Here is a 16,612-nt window from a genome sequence, read left to right as displayed (position 1 = left end):
TGTACCCCCACCTCTGCTTTGTCACAGGCCCTTGCCATGACGCACATCTACTGCAACTTCTTTCTGCCTTGGGCGCTGCCACCCCTCATCTCTAACACCTCCGGGCCCCAGCCGCTCCCCAGCCTGCGGGAGAGAGGCTTAGCGGGACACGCAGCGATGCTCCGGAATGTAGCTGGGCTGCCCCGGCCGCCGGCCGGCTTCCCTGCCCCGCGGCGGAATCCCGTGCCCCGCTCCCCGCTGTCCTGCCCCGAGGGCAGTCCGAGGGGGAAGGAGGGAGGAATGCCCGCCCTGTGCCCCGCCGGAGCCGGGCAGCGTCCCTAACCTCGGTCCCTCGCTAGCGGCAGCCTTTGCCATCTCGGTATCCCGGAACAGGAAAGCCCCAGTTCAGCTTGCCCCCATAAGATCCTGTCTCCCTCCTCCCGCTCCCCTCCCTCTGCCCCTTCCTGCCTTTGGGCCGTGCGACAGGAGCCTGTTCTCTGCCGGCGGGACGGGGCCGAGGCGCTCGGGGCAGCCGCCGAGGCTGCAGGGAATGGGCTCCGGGCTCTGCGGAGCGTCCGCCTGGGCTCAGCCCCCTGCCCGGAGCCAGCGGTCCGGCGCCCCGCGGGCAGGGCTGCCTTGAGCTCTCAGGGCTGAACTGAGAGCCTGAAGTTAGTGACTTTTTTGTTTGTTTTGATTTGATTTGTTGTTTTTTTTCCCCTTTCTGCTCTCGGTGCTTCTGAAGTGCCTGTGAGAGATTTGCAGAGAGAGAGAGAGAGAGAGAGAGAGAGAGAGAGCGAGAGAGAGATTGGGGGAGGAGGAAGAATTAAGGAAAGGGAAAAGATGGCGAGTTGCTGGAGCAGTGTGGAGAAAGCGGCGTTTTTGTGCTGCTTTTTGCTGGCAATGGGGAGCCTAATCTGCTGCGCCCGGCCGGAGGAGGAGGGAGAGCAAGAAGAGCAGCGCTCCTGTCACGGTGCCTTTGATCTCTACTTCGTCCTGGATAAGTAAGTGACAGTCGTATTTAAAAACGTTTATTCACCCTTCAGTGACTCCTTGCAGTAGCAGGGATGTTGTTTCTTTCCCCTGTCTTCCCGGACGACTTCTCCTGATGCCAAACATGACATGTGGGCTTCGTTCCATGTTTTTGCTCCCCAAAACTTGCACATTTCCCAAGTGGAGCATTTAGGGGAGCAGTGTCCTTTATGCTGAGTTAGTTGTGTATGCAAACCTGGGAAATTGGGTTGCTTTCAGGTTATAGCATGTGTGGTGTGGGCTGTGAGTGTTGGATTTGAGGGGATGTTGGTCAGTGCCTCCATCGTTCCTGGAGTTTTGTGTCGTGATTTGGGCTGTGTGCAGAGATGTCACCTGTGGGACTTTGCTGTGCTAGGACCATGCAGACCTACCTAAAGTTAAGACCAGAGTGCTGGTGTGGAGTGATTGTGTTTTTACAAGTTTACTTATAGGAACAAGGTTTTATAAAACTTATTTTTGCTCAGCTTCTTTGGAGTTCTCTAAACATGTGTTTGAGTTACATCTATTAAAACAGGTTTTCAAATACTTCTCTTTAATACTGTGTCAGCTGAATTCAGGTATGGGGGGGTTATGATTAAGCTCACATGTGTAGGCATGTTTTAGCAAGCACTAGCAAAGAAGTGGTAAACTGGTGCATCCACAGGTATTTATCAGAAGGTACAAATTTCTCCTTCTTCTGGTGTGCTGCTCTGGCTTGACAGAGGGTTAAAGCCAAGGGATTAACTCAAGGAGTAAATTGTTAGTGTACCACAGTGTGATGGCTGTATTATCTTTATCATCCTGGGTTACCTATGTGACGGTATTATGGAAGAGGGAAGACTTTGTGATTCTTGCCCTCAAGCCAGGTATAAAGTCTTCATTTTTCTATTTCCCAGTTGGGAGAACAAATCAATCCATAAGGCCCTCTGTACAGCCTGCAAGAGGCAAAAAGTCACTGTCACTCAAGATGTATATTTCTCTATTCAAGAAGGGAAAAAGTATCATTAAATAGTGATTCTGTATTTAGAGCAAAAGAAGCTGAGGATCAAAGGCATTCTGCCTTTCTAAAAGATACACTAATACACCACACATGTGGTCATTGTTTTTCTTTTGCTTAGAACTTATTCCTGAAGTAACCTTTGTGTCTAGAAAGGGCTCTGTGGGGGGCTAGTATTAGTTCTCAAATTCATTCCTGCTAGGCTTCCTAGAAGTGACTGGCACTGTCATTATGCCCATTTCCCACACTGAATTCCTTGTAACAATGAATGTTGGTGATAGCAGTATGGCTTCTCTGTCTTCCATAGTACAATTTCTTTGTTACAGCGACATTGAGTATCCCTAGCAATCTCCACACTGTGCCCCTATGCTACTTTTCATCTGTATTTCAGAAAACCCTTTATTGGCTGTGCTGTTACCATTCATATTGTATTGGAGGGGATAAAAGCAGAGAAGGGAGAAATTTGCTCAGAGATACTGATCTTCAAACAGTAGGAAGCTGATCATCTAAGCAAGTTCCTCTCTAGTACTCTGGACCTGAAATTATGTATTTTCTTTTAGCAAGTCACAGGTCTTTCATTTTGTTTCAGGTGCTGTCCATTCACTACAGTGGTCCACTGGAGGCTGGACCTGATCCTGGTTGAAGTAAAAAGTCATGCATTTGGGTTCCAGTGGGAAAATTCTCTTTAGCTTCAACTGCAAACTGAGTCTTTATGACCCTTGAGTGTTATACCAAAGAGTTCCACTTTGGTAGAAAGCTGTGCTAAGACTTACTTGGGCTCCTGAGTGGTTTTAGAATCTATCCTTGCTCCTACCAAGTCTGTAACAATGCGGTGGTAAAGCTGCTTTTGGTCTTAATGAGATTGCATTGCAATCCATATAGATAATATTAGAGTGCCAGATCTTGGGAGCCATAGGTGTATTTATCCCAGCTGTATTCTGTGACATCTGCTACAACACAGGGAGCTTTATGGAGGCAGGGAGGACTGATTTAGTGGATAGACCCTGGGTCTTGGACAGTTCATCAGGAAGGAACTAGATAGCGTTGCGAATTCATTAATGTTGAGGACAGTCAGGGTATTTCAGGTAGGGAGAAGGCAGGAAGCCAGTCAGGAGCATCTGGTAAATCTGTAAATGCAGTGAACAATTTTTTTTAGAATTGGATCCATGCTGACATATATCTGTGAAGAATTCTGTCTCTAATTTCTAGTGGGAGAAACCCCAGAAAAACCCAGCCATACACACCACAAAGTACAGCCCTATGGCTTGGGGATTGCCTCTCTTTGTTGGTGTCCTGCCAGTCTGGAGTTAAATGCATTCAGTCTTAGTTGTCTAACCCTGGGATTTGAAGTACTGGTTGTGTGAAAACACCAGGCCTTAATCCTGTGGCCCTGCAGTGAGCTGAAGACAGCTCCTGTCTCTAAAGTCAGCCTGGCTGAACCAAAATGACTTTAAGTCTGCTTTGCTTTGGTTCCCAATAGAAAGATGTAATCACACATCAGTAGGAGGCAATCTGGAAGAAGATAACAAACCTTTTTCTTTATGCAGTGTGTGTTACTGCAATGACTTTATTGGGGTATGATTTTCCCTTTTCATTCTGCCAGGCAAAGTCTGTGAGGATTTAAACCTGCAGGCAACAACCATCAGATGGAAAAGATCATATTCTGGAGAAGTTATTGGTATAATATATGTGCTGCCAATTAGAAAAAAAGAAACTTGCTATTTTCTTACAGTTTTTCTCTGCCTGAAGTTGACTGTAGTCTTTCATGTTAACTCCATAGGATAAGCAAGATCAAAGCAGTGCCACTAAACCTTAGATGCCCCAAAAGCTGGCATAATGAAAGGAAAAAGCAGCATGTGTGGGAGGGAGACCAGCCATCATCCTCCTTAGAATTGGCTGATTGGCTTAGGATTCCAGAGCTACATTGGGACATCCTTGTCTCTGGGGATGCTTAAATGAGGGAATCTCTTGAAGCTGGGAGAACAGGACATTTGCTGTCTGCAGAGGTGGCTGCCTAGAGTCTGCCATATTGCTCTGTCTCTGTCTTGTGCTTTATGAGTTGTGCAGGCCTGAGCTTGTTTGGAGGCATAGTGGAAGACTTTAAAATACCATAATGAAGCAACAAAAATTCTTCTGTTCACAACTAAGTCACTCTCTGCATGACGTAAGGCAGTATACCTTGCAGTTGGCACACCCACCTCTCCCATGGCATGTAGATCAAGTCACTTGTGATAGCAAAGTGCTCATTTTTACCTTTAAACAATGTAAAAAGTTCTTAAACTTTTAAGCCAGACATAATGGATTGTTGAGTAGTTTTCACTTGCTTTGGTTGCTTAGGTTGTCCCAGCACATAAAGAACTTGTTTCTGTCCCATCCCAAACTGTGGAGGACAGACCCTGTTAGGGATTTGATTCCTTGACCATCAGGTCTTGTAGTTACATACTTGTGCTTGAGAATGTAAATAACTCCCTTTCATCCTGCCTTGCTGTTAACATCCAGCTGTTGTTTGTAATCATACTGAACTGCACTTGAAGAGAAGAAAGGATGACTGACCTCTAGTGTTTCCTAATTATAACAGTGCCGGGTAGCATCATTATGATTGTTTATTAATGCAACAAATAGAAACCCCTTTAAAGTAAGGACTTAGCATAAATATCTGCTGCTGGCAATGCTTGACATGACAGGTCTGAGCTGCAGAGCTGTGTTGTAATTTACCAAATATGAAATGATTTCTTGATTCTTTTTGACTGTGAGATAGATAAAAACATTTTCTTATTTTTCCTATTTGGTGTGTTTGCTAAAAGTAATTTGTATTTTGAGGAAAAATAAGATGTACAGACTTGGGAAAATGCTTCCTTTTCCTGTAGTGCAGATCACGGCAGTGGAAATACATTGATAAAGTCTTGGCTGTTTTTCTTGTGCTATATCAGTTATGTTGGGGAGTTTGGCTTAACTACATTTTCTTCAGTCCTCATCTTCCCCCTCAACTTCCTTACAGTCCCTCTTTGTCTCTTTGGGCCTGCAACAATATTGCCTTTCACACCAATTTTACTTTGTCTCCTCTGTTCCCAAGGGCATCTGTGTCACCAGCAACTTTGGTAGAGGCATGGCTACAATGTGCCCCATCTCTCACTTGTAATCCATTTTGGAGCTTCCTCTCTTTCAGCTTGGTAAGCCTTGCTCCAGAGGTGAATGTCACTGGTAGGGAAGAGCACAACCTCTGGTTAGGTGGGAAGTAGCTACCCTGTCCAGTATCCTTCCTGATTTTGTTTTTTGGGTCTGTGTACCCCTTCTCAACTTGCCATTGAAATGGCCATGGGTGTGGGAAGTGTCAGGAGGGAAACAGGTTGATCCTTCCTGATTTCAAAAGCTTTCATAACAAAAGCATTTCTGGAGCTGCTATTTAAGATCACCTTCTATAATTTTAAGATAAAGGGACACTAAAGGGAATTGCTGGGTCTCCATGTATGTTGTTTTTCACAATATGCTATAACACATTATTTTTCCCCCCTAATGATTTCCTTGCCAGTGATTTGAATGACTTTAGCACTCATGAATTACAAGTACTAGTGAGAGCAAATACTTTTTTGCTTTAGGGTCTCGCTGCACCCTGTGCTTCTTTTCCTGCCTCCTGTAGTCCCAGCCAAAGATCATTAGGATGGAGCTGGACCTGTGGGAATTCTGCAGCTTCTCTCTCCATGCTATCTCAGTCCAGTGCCATTCTGTGTGCTGGTTTTGCACAGTGACTGGGGAGGGGACAAGTGGCTAAACAACATTGTTGTGGCTGGAGAATCAGACTGCTGGCAAAAATAGGTGTCTGAACACATGTTCTATCACCTACCTTAACTATATTTGAAAAGTTGGTATTGACTGACTTTTAAACCACTGCTGAAGTCTGTTTCCTCTAAGTAAGGAAAGTACTAAGTACCTACTGCAGTTAGACTTCAGTTCATTGTAAGATGGAGAACCTGATGCAGGTCAGCTGAGAGGAGTTGCTGTCTGAACAAAAGTATCAGCTTTGTTCCTTTGATAGCATTGATCCTGTGTGTGTATTTAAAAGTGGTTTCTGTCTTCCTCCTTTGCTGTCTGACTTCCTTTGCTTATAACTTGACCACATCTACATGACACTCCTCATAATCTGTAAGCAATATTTTTTTTATTGTTTTCAAAATTTAATCTGTTGGTATTTTGCCTTTGCATCTTTCTTTGTTGTGGTTAAATTGCAGCCAGTGCTATGATTTGCTTTTAACCAGGTATAATTGCTTGGAATGTTCCAAAGCAAATTTTTATTCTGTTTCAGACATACCTATGTTATTTGAACCAGGTTTTATTTGTTTGTATTTTGTCTGATATTTTTCTGCCAGCTTTGATTTCTGTCAGGAAAAAAGAAATATTCAGGAAAACCAATTCTTCTTCCTGCAGTCTAAGAAAAAATTATTTATGAAACACAAGGCAAAGCTAATGGGTAATGATTATTTGACATAAAACATGTACAGTTAATGGGAAGAAAAAGCCATGGCAGCTTGTCATTTGCAGTCTATTTATGCATGTAACTAAATCTGATTTATTTGGGGCTTGAGCCAAGGAAGCAAACCGTAAGATTCCCACTGACCTAGGATTTTTGTGTGTTCAGTGGTTGAGAATTTCATTACTTTTGTCTGGGCTTGCAGGCCAAATTCAGTGTTGTAAACTGTGAATTTGTATGAGGTGTAGTAGGACTGAATCTCCTAATCTCAAATGCAGAAATTAATTGACTCCTGCAAGATAGTAACAGCTCAAGAGTTGTATATCCCTGCTCCTGTCTATCATTTGCACCTTTTAAAGATTATTGCATCATGGCTGGAATTGTGTGCCCTGCTTTGCTCCCTGTGTCGTGCTGAAGAGTACCAGGATGCTCAGCGTGGGTCCTCTTGCCCTGATGCTGCTCAGAGCATCCCTGGAGCTTTACAGGGAGATCTGAAGTGCAGCGTGAGCATGGTTTCTGAATTTCACTTTGTGCCCTGTTGTTGGTGAGGGACTTAGCAAGAACTACAGTATGGCACCAGGTGGATAGGATTTGTGGATTAGATGGGTGACTGTAGGATCAAAGGGCAGTGTTTCGTTTGAGGCTTGATTTCATAGAAATCTGTAATATTGCTGCAGATTTTATCCATAGGACTAAAGCTAGCTATGAAATTAGTGGGTTTGGTCATTAAACCTTTTGGATTCGAGTGCTTTGGGTCATATATTCAGATGCTGGTCTAGGATTAAAACCCATTTTGCAGTCACTTCTCTGCATCTTCCCCTCCCCATTCCAGCCCTTTTCTTGTCCATTAATGTTACAAGTACTCTGAAGCGAGGACTGTCTCAGAATGGCTGACTCTGCCCATGTTTCTAATTGCCTCTGGAGCAGATGATAGAAACTAGTCCTTCCTTGCCTGGATGAATCACCCAGTCAAGGTCCCTTCCATGCCTGCAAGATGCATTGTTTGGGAGAGGAGGATTCTTGTCACTTTGAATGCTCTGGTGGCTCAGAAGGGAGCAGAGGGGCAGATGAACCACAACAAACTCGGTGCCCCAGGGTTTGCTTTTATTGCAGAGCCATTATTAGCCATGTGCAAGAATTCTGCTGTCTACAATGTGGTTGTGACCACAAAGAGCCCTCCAAATAACAACAGTGTCACATTTGTGAGCAATGGGCCACGTACAGGGCCACCACTAGCTCAAAGGGGTAGAGACTTACAAGGACCTACAAACTTAAGAGGTCTTGTACTCCCCTGACACCATATTCAGACTAAACCCAGCATCAGTAAATAGTGTTTCTTTTACTTGCTCCAGGATGTCTGGAATTGGTGCCTTCAGCTAATCTGTAATGGAGGCAAATGGGCATGGGCCGTGTGTGTGTGGAACAGGGCAAGGGGCAGCTCTGTGCTTTCAAGGGGTTTCACTCTGCCACTTTCAGCAGGGATGAAAGGCTCTGGGTCCTGCTGCCTTCTCTGTGTACATATGGTAATAAAATACTTACTGTTTGGGTAGTGTTGGGGTTTTAACTTTCACTGCAAAGCTAGGTGACTGCTGTATATTGCACTGTGTTGATCATATGGGCTCCTGACAGTGAATTCAGCAGTAGCTGTGAAACACATGTGCTCTAGGACAGACACAACTGGCCCTCCTGCTTTTGTCCTGCTGAAGCGACTGGGCTGAGAGTGGTACCTCTTATGCCAGGCTTGTGCTGCTGCTTCATTTCTCCAAGCTCCAGCCTCCACTGCTGCTGGGAACTTGATAGGGAGGAAGACAAAGTTTCCAAACTATCTTGCTCTTTGTCTTCACAAACATCAGTGAAATGCTTCAGACTGGGTAGCACAATTCTAACATGCTCGGGGTTTTTGTGCTGACACAGAGCTCTGCTAAACCAGAAGGAATCACTCCAAAGTTGGCAGGAGTGGAATCAAGCCTTGGAATCACATCACTTCCTTCCACCCCCAGAAATATTCACTGACCTTCTCTTTTCCCCTCCCATCAAGCAGTAGCAATGAAAAATTCAGGAAAGCAGGAGCTGCAGCAGCAGCTGCTCCTCCGAGCCCAGTCCTGATGTGGCTGGGAGGACATTCTTTCCTGTGTTGTGGTTTGCTGACTTTTCTCTTTATCTTGTGCGTAATGGGAACAGGGTTTATGGAGCAGGGAGCATGCTCAAGGCAAATGGCTTCTGTGGGGCTTTTTGTTAACTTGGGCTGAATTCTGGGGACATTTGCATAGGTATAAACCTGGGGAAATTGTGCTACTTCTCTGGTCCCACTCCAGGTTTACCCCAGCGAAAGCAGCAGCAGAAACAGGCTCTGAGATGCTTTCTGGAACATTCCAGATGCTCACAGCAGCTGTTTCTTGCAGTGCGCTTTCCTTCACCATGAGAATTATGTCACCTCTGAGGGCTAAAGCCTCACCATCCTGCTTGATTCTGGAAGGTGCACAAACTGCTTGTCAGCTCTGGGTCACCATCCACAGAGGTCTTGTGATGCCCCTCCTCTGCAGAGAGCACTAGGCTGGCTGGGCTTCTTCAGCAGGGAGAGTGCAGGGAGGAAGGGCGGGATCCGGCAGGGTGGTGGCAGCCTTTGATTGATGTGAGGGGCTGAACCAGGTAGCTGATGGCTGAAAGCAGGAAATCTCAGAGGTGTGAGCCTGCAAGATGGATCTGGCTGCAACACAGCCTTTCTTTTTTTGCAGACAGCCACAGTGCTGTCGTGGTGGACCTACTGGAACAAGCCTCCACGACAGGATACGTAAGATTCCCTGTCTGTGTCGCTTCCCCAGAGCTTGTCCCACATGCTGATGAGTGTGTGTGCTTTTGCTGCACAGTGCTGGGCTTTGATGTGCTTCATTTATTCTCCTAGTCTGGTCCAGCCACAAAAGGCAACAAGTTAGTTTATGCTGATAATAATGGTGATTACTGCAGTGTGGAAGATTCCAAAGGCAGTGAAATGGCTCAGGATTTTCAATAGTGTGGGACAGTTCTGTTTGTCAGTGGCAGAGCTCATATTTGATGACATTTGACAACATAGTATATAATTTAGCAAACATTTTATTGTGGTAATTTTTTGTTTAATCTGCCTTTGAAACTGCCATTGCTGGTGGTATGAGGTCAGGCCTCTGGGGCAAATGACAAAACTATCAGGCCAAACCCAGGAAGCCTCCAAAGTGTGTGTAGATAGATACATACACATTAAATGGCAAATTAAAGTCCTATACAAATAGCTTTACAAACAGGGATATTTAAAGGGAAGCTCAGCAGAGAGGGAGGGGAAATCAGGTTCTTCTATAAGCCAGGTCACTCCCACTGGTGTTTATGAGGGGTTTGACAGGATTTGGTGGCATTTTGGCACCATTTGCAGTGGGAGATGGCACCTGGGCTTGGAGGAGTGTGCTGTGGGGAAAGTGATTAAATGCTGAGCACTTCACTGGTACTCCCTCTATGGGATTTTGAAACTAACATTTTCTTGCTAGTGTTTTTGTCTGGCCTTGACTTTTCCCTGTTGATAGATTGGGACACTTGTGACACTTCCCAGCTGGTAAGCAACGTGTGGGTGCAGAATTCCTCTTAGGGGTGAAGGATACCCGCTGCTGTGCTGAAGTAACTCTGCTCTGCAGGGCTGCAGCTCTGTGATGTAGAGCTTCTAGAGCTCTAGAACTCTGAGAGCACAGCGTGCTTCCTGTGAGGACTGATCCATGACACAGACCTCCCTAGCTTTTCAGGGATGGGCACCTATTGATTTATTACAGTCAACTCTCTTGCTGGCCTTCCAGGGAAAAAAAAAAAAAAAGAGAAGGGAGAAAAAGGAATTCTGACAGTCCTACAAAGGTACTGGAAATGTTGGTTTGTTGCAGTTCAAAAGAAAATTCACAGCTTTTTCTGATTTTTTCTGGATTGCATCAGTGCCTCTGCAGTAGAAATTTGATCCCTCATGTAAAATAGGTCAGTCTTTTCCAAGTAAGAAACTGGTTATTCTGTGAGGGGAATTGACTTCATTGAAAATTTCAGGAGTTAAATTCAAGTCAGATGGCAAGCTCAGAATGAAATTGAAAGTGTCAGCTTCAGGGGGAAGAAAGAATTTTTTTAAAAGTTTGGGAGTTTTAAATGCATCTTGGATAGATTCAAGGAAAACTTTTGACTTCATCATGTTTAAAGATTCAGCCTGGGGCTTCCATAAGAATCCTGGAGATCTACAGGTGTTGATAGGGTTAATTTGGTAATAGTGCCAGCACCTTTCATTAGTTATGTTCACAAATTATAAGCATGTTGTTGTGTAGCACATGTAAACTGGGGACCAGAGAGGATCCAGAGCTCTGGTCTGAGAAGTCCCCAGGGGTTTGTTGTCCTCCCTTGCTGCCTGGAAATTTCTTCATTCTTTGATAACCAATTTGTTCTGTGAATGAATCACCAGTTCTCCAGAAGAGCAGTGTGAAAGAGCAGGGTTACACAAGCCAATTTATTCTAGTTTATGCACTTCAGGAGACTTCCTTGTCCCTTTATCTTTGCCCCTCTCTACTCCACCAGCCCTGCTGCAGGCAGACAGTGCCACCCTGCATTGCACATGTGGGTTCTTTGTCTGACATACAAGGGCAGGAGTGACTGGCATAAGATCACTTGGAAAGCCCATAGTAGAACTGAGAACTGTAAAATGTAATTGTTTTCTAATTTCTACAGAAAAATGCCTAACAGCAGTTAGAGGAATCCTACTGCTTTACAGAAGTTGAATTTCTGAACTTTTTTTTAGTTCTGCATCTAAGCCCCTGTGGTTTTGTGTATGTGCCATTCTTTCTTTTATCTTTCTTTCTTTTTATCTGCCTAAGACACCTGATAGATGAATTCAACAAGCAAGGAAAACAAATGGGTCATTCCTTCATAAACACCACAGTCCTAGGGAGGGCTTCTAAAACAATTGACTTTCATGCTTTGTAGCCTTTTTAATGTCTTAAAGTGTTGTTATAGATCAACCTGGTAGAAATCTATAATTTACTGTAGGGTTGCTGTGTGCAAGGCTCTGTCTGAGGATCTGTGAGCGTCCCTGCTAAGACCTGGCAGAAAAAAGCAAGGGAGTGCCAGTAATTTAATTTTATATAATGAAAGTGGCATCATGGATGTGTAAGTCTTCTGCATGTAACAAAGTTGTCCAAGTTTTCACAAGAAATCCATAACAGAGCCAGGGCTTGACTGCCCAGAACATTAGTCCAGCAAATTAGGCAAGAGTACTGCCTTTCCCTTAAGAATTATTTAAAAAGGTTTCCCTTTTGAAACAAACAGTAATTCATGGAAACCTTCTCCCACGCATTCTGGGAGAATAGAAGATCAGTCAAGACTTTGTGTGGTGCAAGGGCAGAGCTGTGCTCTAGGAAAGCAAATAATCTGATAACAGATAATTTAATGAAGTCAAATAAAATTAATTAAACTAGAAGAAAATATTTATATTTTATGCTATAAAAGGAATGGAAGCAAATGGAAGGGTTACTGAGTTTGTTTCAGAATGTTACAGTAAACCATTCCAGACCTCTTACTGCTTGTCTTTGAGTCAGTGGGTTTTGTCATCATGGTTCTTATTACAGCTTTCAGCACAGCTCTATGTAATTTGTGTCCCTAACAACCTCTGGAGTAGGCCAGGCTTAAAATTCAAAGTGGAACAAGGAATTTCACTGCAAAGAAAGCTTAATGTAATCAGTTATGTTTTGTGTGCAGATCTGGAAGTGTCAAAAATCATTGGACTGAGATTTACTCCTTTGTGGAAAGCCTAGCTGAGAAGTTCATAAGGTAAAGGTTTTTTAAAATGATACATTAATTTCCTGCACATTATTTATTTTTTTGTCCATTGCTTATTAACAAATGAATTTCTGCTGAAATAAGGAGTATGATGTGGATCTGGCTCGTTCTTCTCTTTCAGTCCAATGTTGCGGATGTCTTTCATTGTTTTCTCTTCGCGAGGCACTACGATCATGAAGCTAACAGAGAACAGGCAAGTACCTCCCACAGCATTCCTGCAGAAATACCCTCTCTCCCATCTCTCAAACAGTGAGTGGCCCCACACACAGAGTTTGGAGGTCTGTCTTGGTCCTTGGTGTGGCACCAACTGAAATCCTCTCCCTTCCCAGCTGGAGGAGGGCTTAGAAGGCCTTTGGCTGTCCCATTTCAATTTTCTTTTCAGCTTTGTAAGAGGAAGGCAGCACTGGGCTGTCTGTTCTTTACTGTGGTATTTCAGGGAGAAACTGCATTTCCAGCTGAGGGTCCAGCATTGAGCATGCTTGCTATCCCCAGCACCCAAATAAGAACAGTTTTTGTGGAAGAGATCTCAGACCCTCAACTGGTGAGCAAAGGAGTGAGTGTGAGATCCCCAGGCCCTTGGAAGGGACTCAAAGCCCTGACTTTTACAGCAGCAGCTGCTTGTCCCCACTGCTGGAGCAGGACCTCACCAGGCTGTGGCACCCCTCTGCTGGACTGCCTGCAAACAGCACCCATGTCAGGGTGTCAGGGGTGGTTTGAAAAGCCAAGTGATAGCCTTCATAAAAAAAAAAAATATGGAGCCAAATTCTGGTTGTCAACTTCACAACCAAATTCTCTTTCTTTAAAAAACTACTTAATAAAAAACCCCCAAACCACCACTGGAAACAATCCCAACACAAAAAATCCCCAACCCTCAAAAAGTTATTTTTTTAAATTTAATTTTCCTTACACATACAAATCCTTGTCATTGGGGTGTTTCTAAGTATTTTCCTTCATTTCAGCTTAAAGCCTTCACTTTTCCTCTGCTGCTATCTGAAAGGGCCTCAATAATACAGGGCACCCCATAAAATAATGGGAACCCTGGAGCAGAAAGATTTTGCATTCAATGAACTCATCCTAAGCCAAATAACCTTCAGGGCTCTTCCTTTCTGCTGCTCCCCTGAGTTTTGTTTCAGGTCTCCATCCTATATCTTGGTGGCAGAGCTCAAACTTGCTTACTTTTCTCTGGGTGAATTTGTTCTTTGCAAGGTGAAAAGTTGACAGGAACTGCCTGTCAGTGTGGTGAACATGGCATTTAATATAACAGAGTGTTTCCTGTCCTAAAATCCTGTATTCTGTATGGATCACTGTGTGCCTTTTTAGCTCATTTTATACTTCAGAAGGGTAAAAATGTGCTTTTTTTGGGCTAAGGACGTTTCCAGTCCAAGCTCCTGATTTTAACCTTCATCACATATAGCCTCTTGTATTCTCTGTAATTGTAGTTGTGTCACATAATATACCCAGTTGCAAAATAGAGCTTGGAAAGGTTCTCACTATTCTCTTAAGGAAAGGCTGCCCCATGGCATCTGGAGCTGATGTTTGAACTGCCTGTGTCTTATCTGTTGAATATTTGTGCCTTGTGTTCCATTAATATAATGAAAACCCTTGTCAGGGATCAGGGTGATCAGTGATCAATTAAATTATTAATGTGCCTGAGCAATGCTCTTGGTTGATAGGTATTTGAGGAGTAAGAAGCTATGAAACAGGGGTCATGACATGCAAGTGCTTCTGTTTCCAGGAGTAACCTATGCCCCAGGAAGGTTGATGAGTCCCTGGTCTAGGATAGGAAATTCTCCTCATTCCCATCCTGTTCTCTTATCTTTTGGCCTCTGTGTTGAAAATGGAAAAATCCTAATCCAGACTGTCCTGATGACTGATTCAATATCGAGTTTTAATTTGTCCCTTTTTTGTGACAGGGTTGTAAGATTTTAAACTGTGTTTTGTTCTGCAGTTCATTAAAGTTTAATATCTGGCATTGGCTTTAATTTAATCTTATCTTGACTGAGAATATACGGGAGTGAGGGAGCAGGGACAAAATTCCATCTTTGAGGTATGTTACCCTAATGCTGTACCCTATGTCTGGTTTTGTGCCCCCATGGATGTTTGGCTGATAAATTGGGAAATTTGGAAAAAATCTTGGTTCAACCAGTGTTCCTGCTGATGTGTATGCACTGTGTGCAATTGATTGACAGGATGCATAATCTAGCTGTGGTACAGGAATAGCTCAACAAAAGTAAAAAATAGCTTCTAATAAAATGTTCTCCTGGGATTTTATTTATTTTTTATTTTGTTTGGGTTTTTTTCCAATCCAAAGGGAAGCCATAAGACGAGGGCTCGACATTCTTAAGGAAGAATTGCCTGGAGGAGACACGTTCATGCATGAAGGATTCAAAAGGGTACGCAGCACAGTACCTGCTTTCTTTGTTTTACACATACGAACTTTGCTTACTTCCCACTGCTATGCTTGAGAGCTAACCATGTTCTACACTTCATTGCAGGCAAATGAGCAAATTTACCATGAAACCTATGGAGGTATGTGTTGTGTGTCGTTCATGTTGTATATCTGCATGAAAAGACAGGGATTTTAGCTCTTTTTATGACCTGCAGTAAACCCGCTGGAAGAAGTATTGGAGAAGGGGTGGTGTTATGCAATTCCGCATTCCATTTTGACTACAGCCCTACTTCTAAATGCATGATTCATGGTTTATTGAGATCAGAGAAGACCAGCATGATCCCAGATCTGACCAATGCAGAATGCAGACCAAACCATAGCAGCCAGAGCTGTCCATCTTGCACCCAGGAGACAGGAATGCCCACATTTTCCTGGTCCTTTCTGTCCTGATGCACTCAGCCCTCCCTGCTTTGTTATCCCACAACATTGTTCTTAACAGTATAGGCGCAAATGAGAGTTTTGCATCAGTGTAAATGATTTGTGTTCAGATTCTGAGTTGCTAAAATGTGCCTTTTCACTAAATTTGGAGAGGAAAGTGTGTTTGTGGATTTTGTCAGTGCCAAAAGAAGGCTTAGATACCTAACAAGACTTGCCTTGTTCATACCCTGGTGTGAGATTGTTCTCATTTGTGGGTTAATGGTCTCATTGGAAGATGGAGAAACAGGCTGATGACTTTTTATTAAAATAGGTTGAGAGTGTAGGAGTAGCATCTCTGCACAATGTTGCAGCATTTTTGCCAGTAAGTTTAGGAGTACTGAATTGTCCAGCTGAAAACAGTTTTACTTCATAGCATATAGCTAAGAACTAATCAAGTATACTGTAAATTGAATTGGGAAGGAAAAAGAGTAGATGAGATCTGGATTTAGAAGCTAAACTACTGGGGAAGAAACAAGCATTGAAAAGAAAATAAAATAAGATCTCCAGTTTTTCTTAGCATTTTTCAAGGGTGCTGGGCACAAAAAAAAGAGAATCCCAGCTATTTTTCCCCCAAGTTGCAGGTCATTCTTTTAAGATTTATGTCTGTGTCTGACATGACATGGGAAGGACTGTGTGGCATAAGAAACATGTCAAAACTAATCAGTCTTTAATTTCAGACAGTATGTAGGAAGACACTTGAAATTGTAACAGATTATTTTGAAAAATAACCAATACTTGCCTGAAAGTAGCATGTATGTGTATGTGCTACTTTGCTTAAGAACTATGGACTCAGAATGGTTGGCTGAACCGCAGTTAATTTGGTTTAATTTTGTTAACAGGTTGCATTTTTCTAGGTAGCATTGTATTCTATACTGCATTACATACATAAATCTCTGCAGTCTATACAACCTTTTCACATAAGTTTAGATGGGATATGAAATGCTGCATCACAAGACATGCTTTTTTCCTAATGAACCTGATCTTAAGGTTTTCACATGCTCAGAATTCCTATGAATTTTACTGTAGGTTCTAGTTGCTGGAGAACTGTAGGACTGATGTCCCTGTAGAAGTCCATTTCCTACCATGTTCAGTGGGGTTGCTTTCTCAAAGCCTGCTGGAGGGAGAGGTGGGATGGCAGGAAAGCTCTTTTTGCAGAGATATCTCTTACCACAGTCTCTGGACAATGTTTATGTAGAGAGAAGTTTGTCAAGAGAAGAGAGGAAACCTCGCCTTCTCTGAGAACCCGTTTTGTCAGTTCTCCATGCAAAAGCTGTAATCTTGGTAGCTGCTGTTTTATTCAGAACAGAAAAGTCAATGTGTGGACCTTGTTAGAGCAGCACTCCCCCTCCAGTGGTGCCTGTGATGTGAAGGTGCACAGGTTTGGCTCCTTGCAGGCCTTGCATCTGGCCTTCAGCTGGTGCATCAGCAAGTCTGTGCCAGTCAGGCTGAGAGCCTGGCCTTATGGGCCTGTATTTAT

At 43.5% G+C, this 16,612-nt stretch overlaps 1 protein-coding gene across 1 annotated transcript in view; it reads left to right on the top strand.

Moving 5' to 3' along the window:
• Positions 1-429: 429 nt before the first annotated feature.
• The window catches only part of ANTXRL (ANTXR like), a 59,153-nt gene continuing 42,970 nt past the window's right edge, over positions 430-16,612 (top strand). The window contains exons 1-5 of the mRNA XM_005520831.3: positions 430-980; positions 12,189-12,260; positions 12,391-12,462; positions 14,581-14,662; positions 14,765-14,798. Coding sequence (XP_005520888.2) covers positions 820-980; positions 12,189-12,260; positions 12,391-12,462; positions 14,581-14,662; positions 14,765-14,798 — 421 coding nt within the window. The 5' untranslated portion in view covers positions 430-819. The remainder of the gene's footprint in view (positions 981-12,188; positions 12,261-12,390; positions 12,463-14,580; positions 14,663-14,764; positions 14,799-16,612) is intronic.

Source organism: Pseudopodoces humilis, chromosome 9 (genome assembly GCF_049639895.1).
Source record: "Pseudopodoces humilis isolate 2021_Gansu_Grassland_sample_001 chromosome 9, ASM4963989v1, whole genome shotgun sequence".
Taxonomy (NCBI): domain Eukaryota; kingdom Metazoa; phylum Chordata; class Aves; order Passeriformes; family Paridae; genus Pseudopodoces; species Pseudopodoces humilis.
This window is presented reverse-complemented; position numbering and strand designations above follow the sequence as displayed.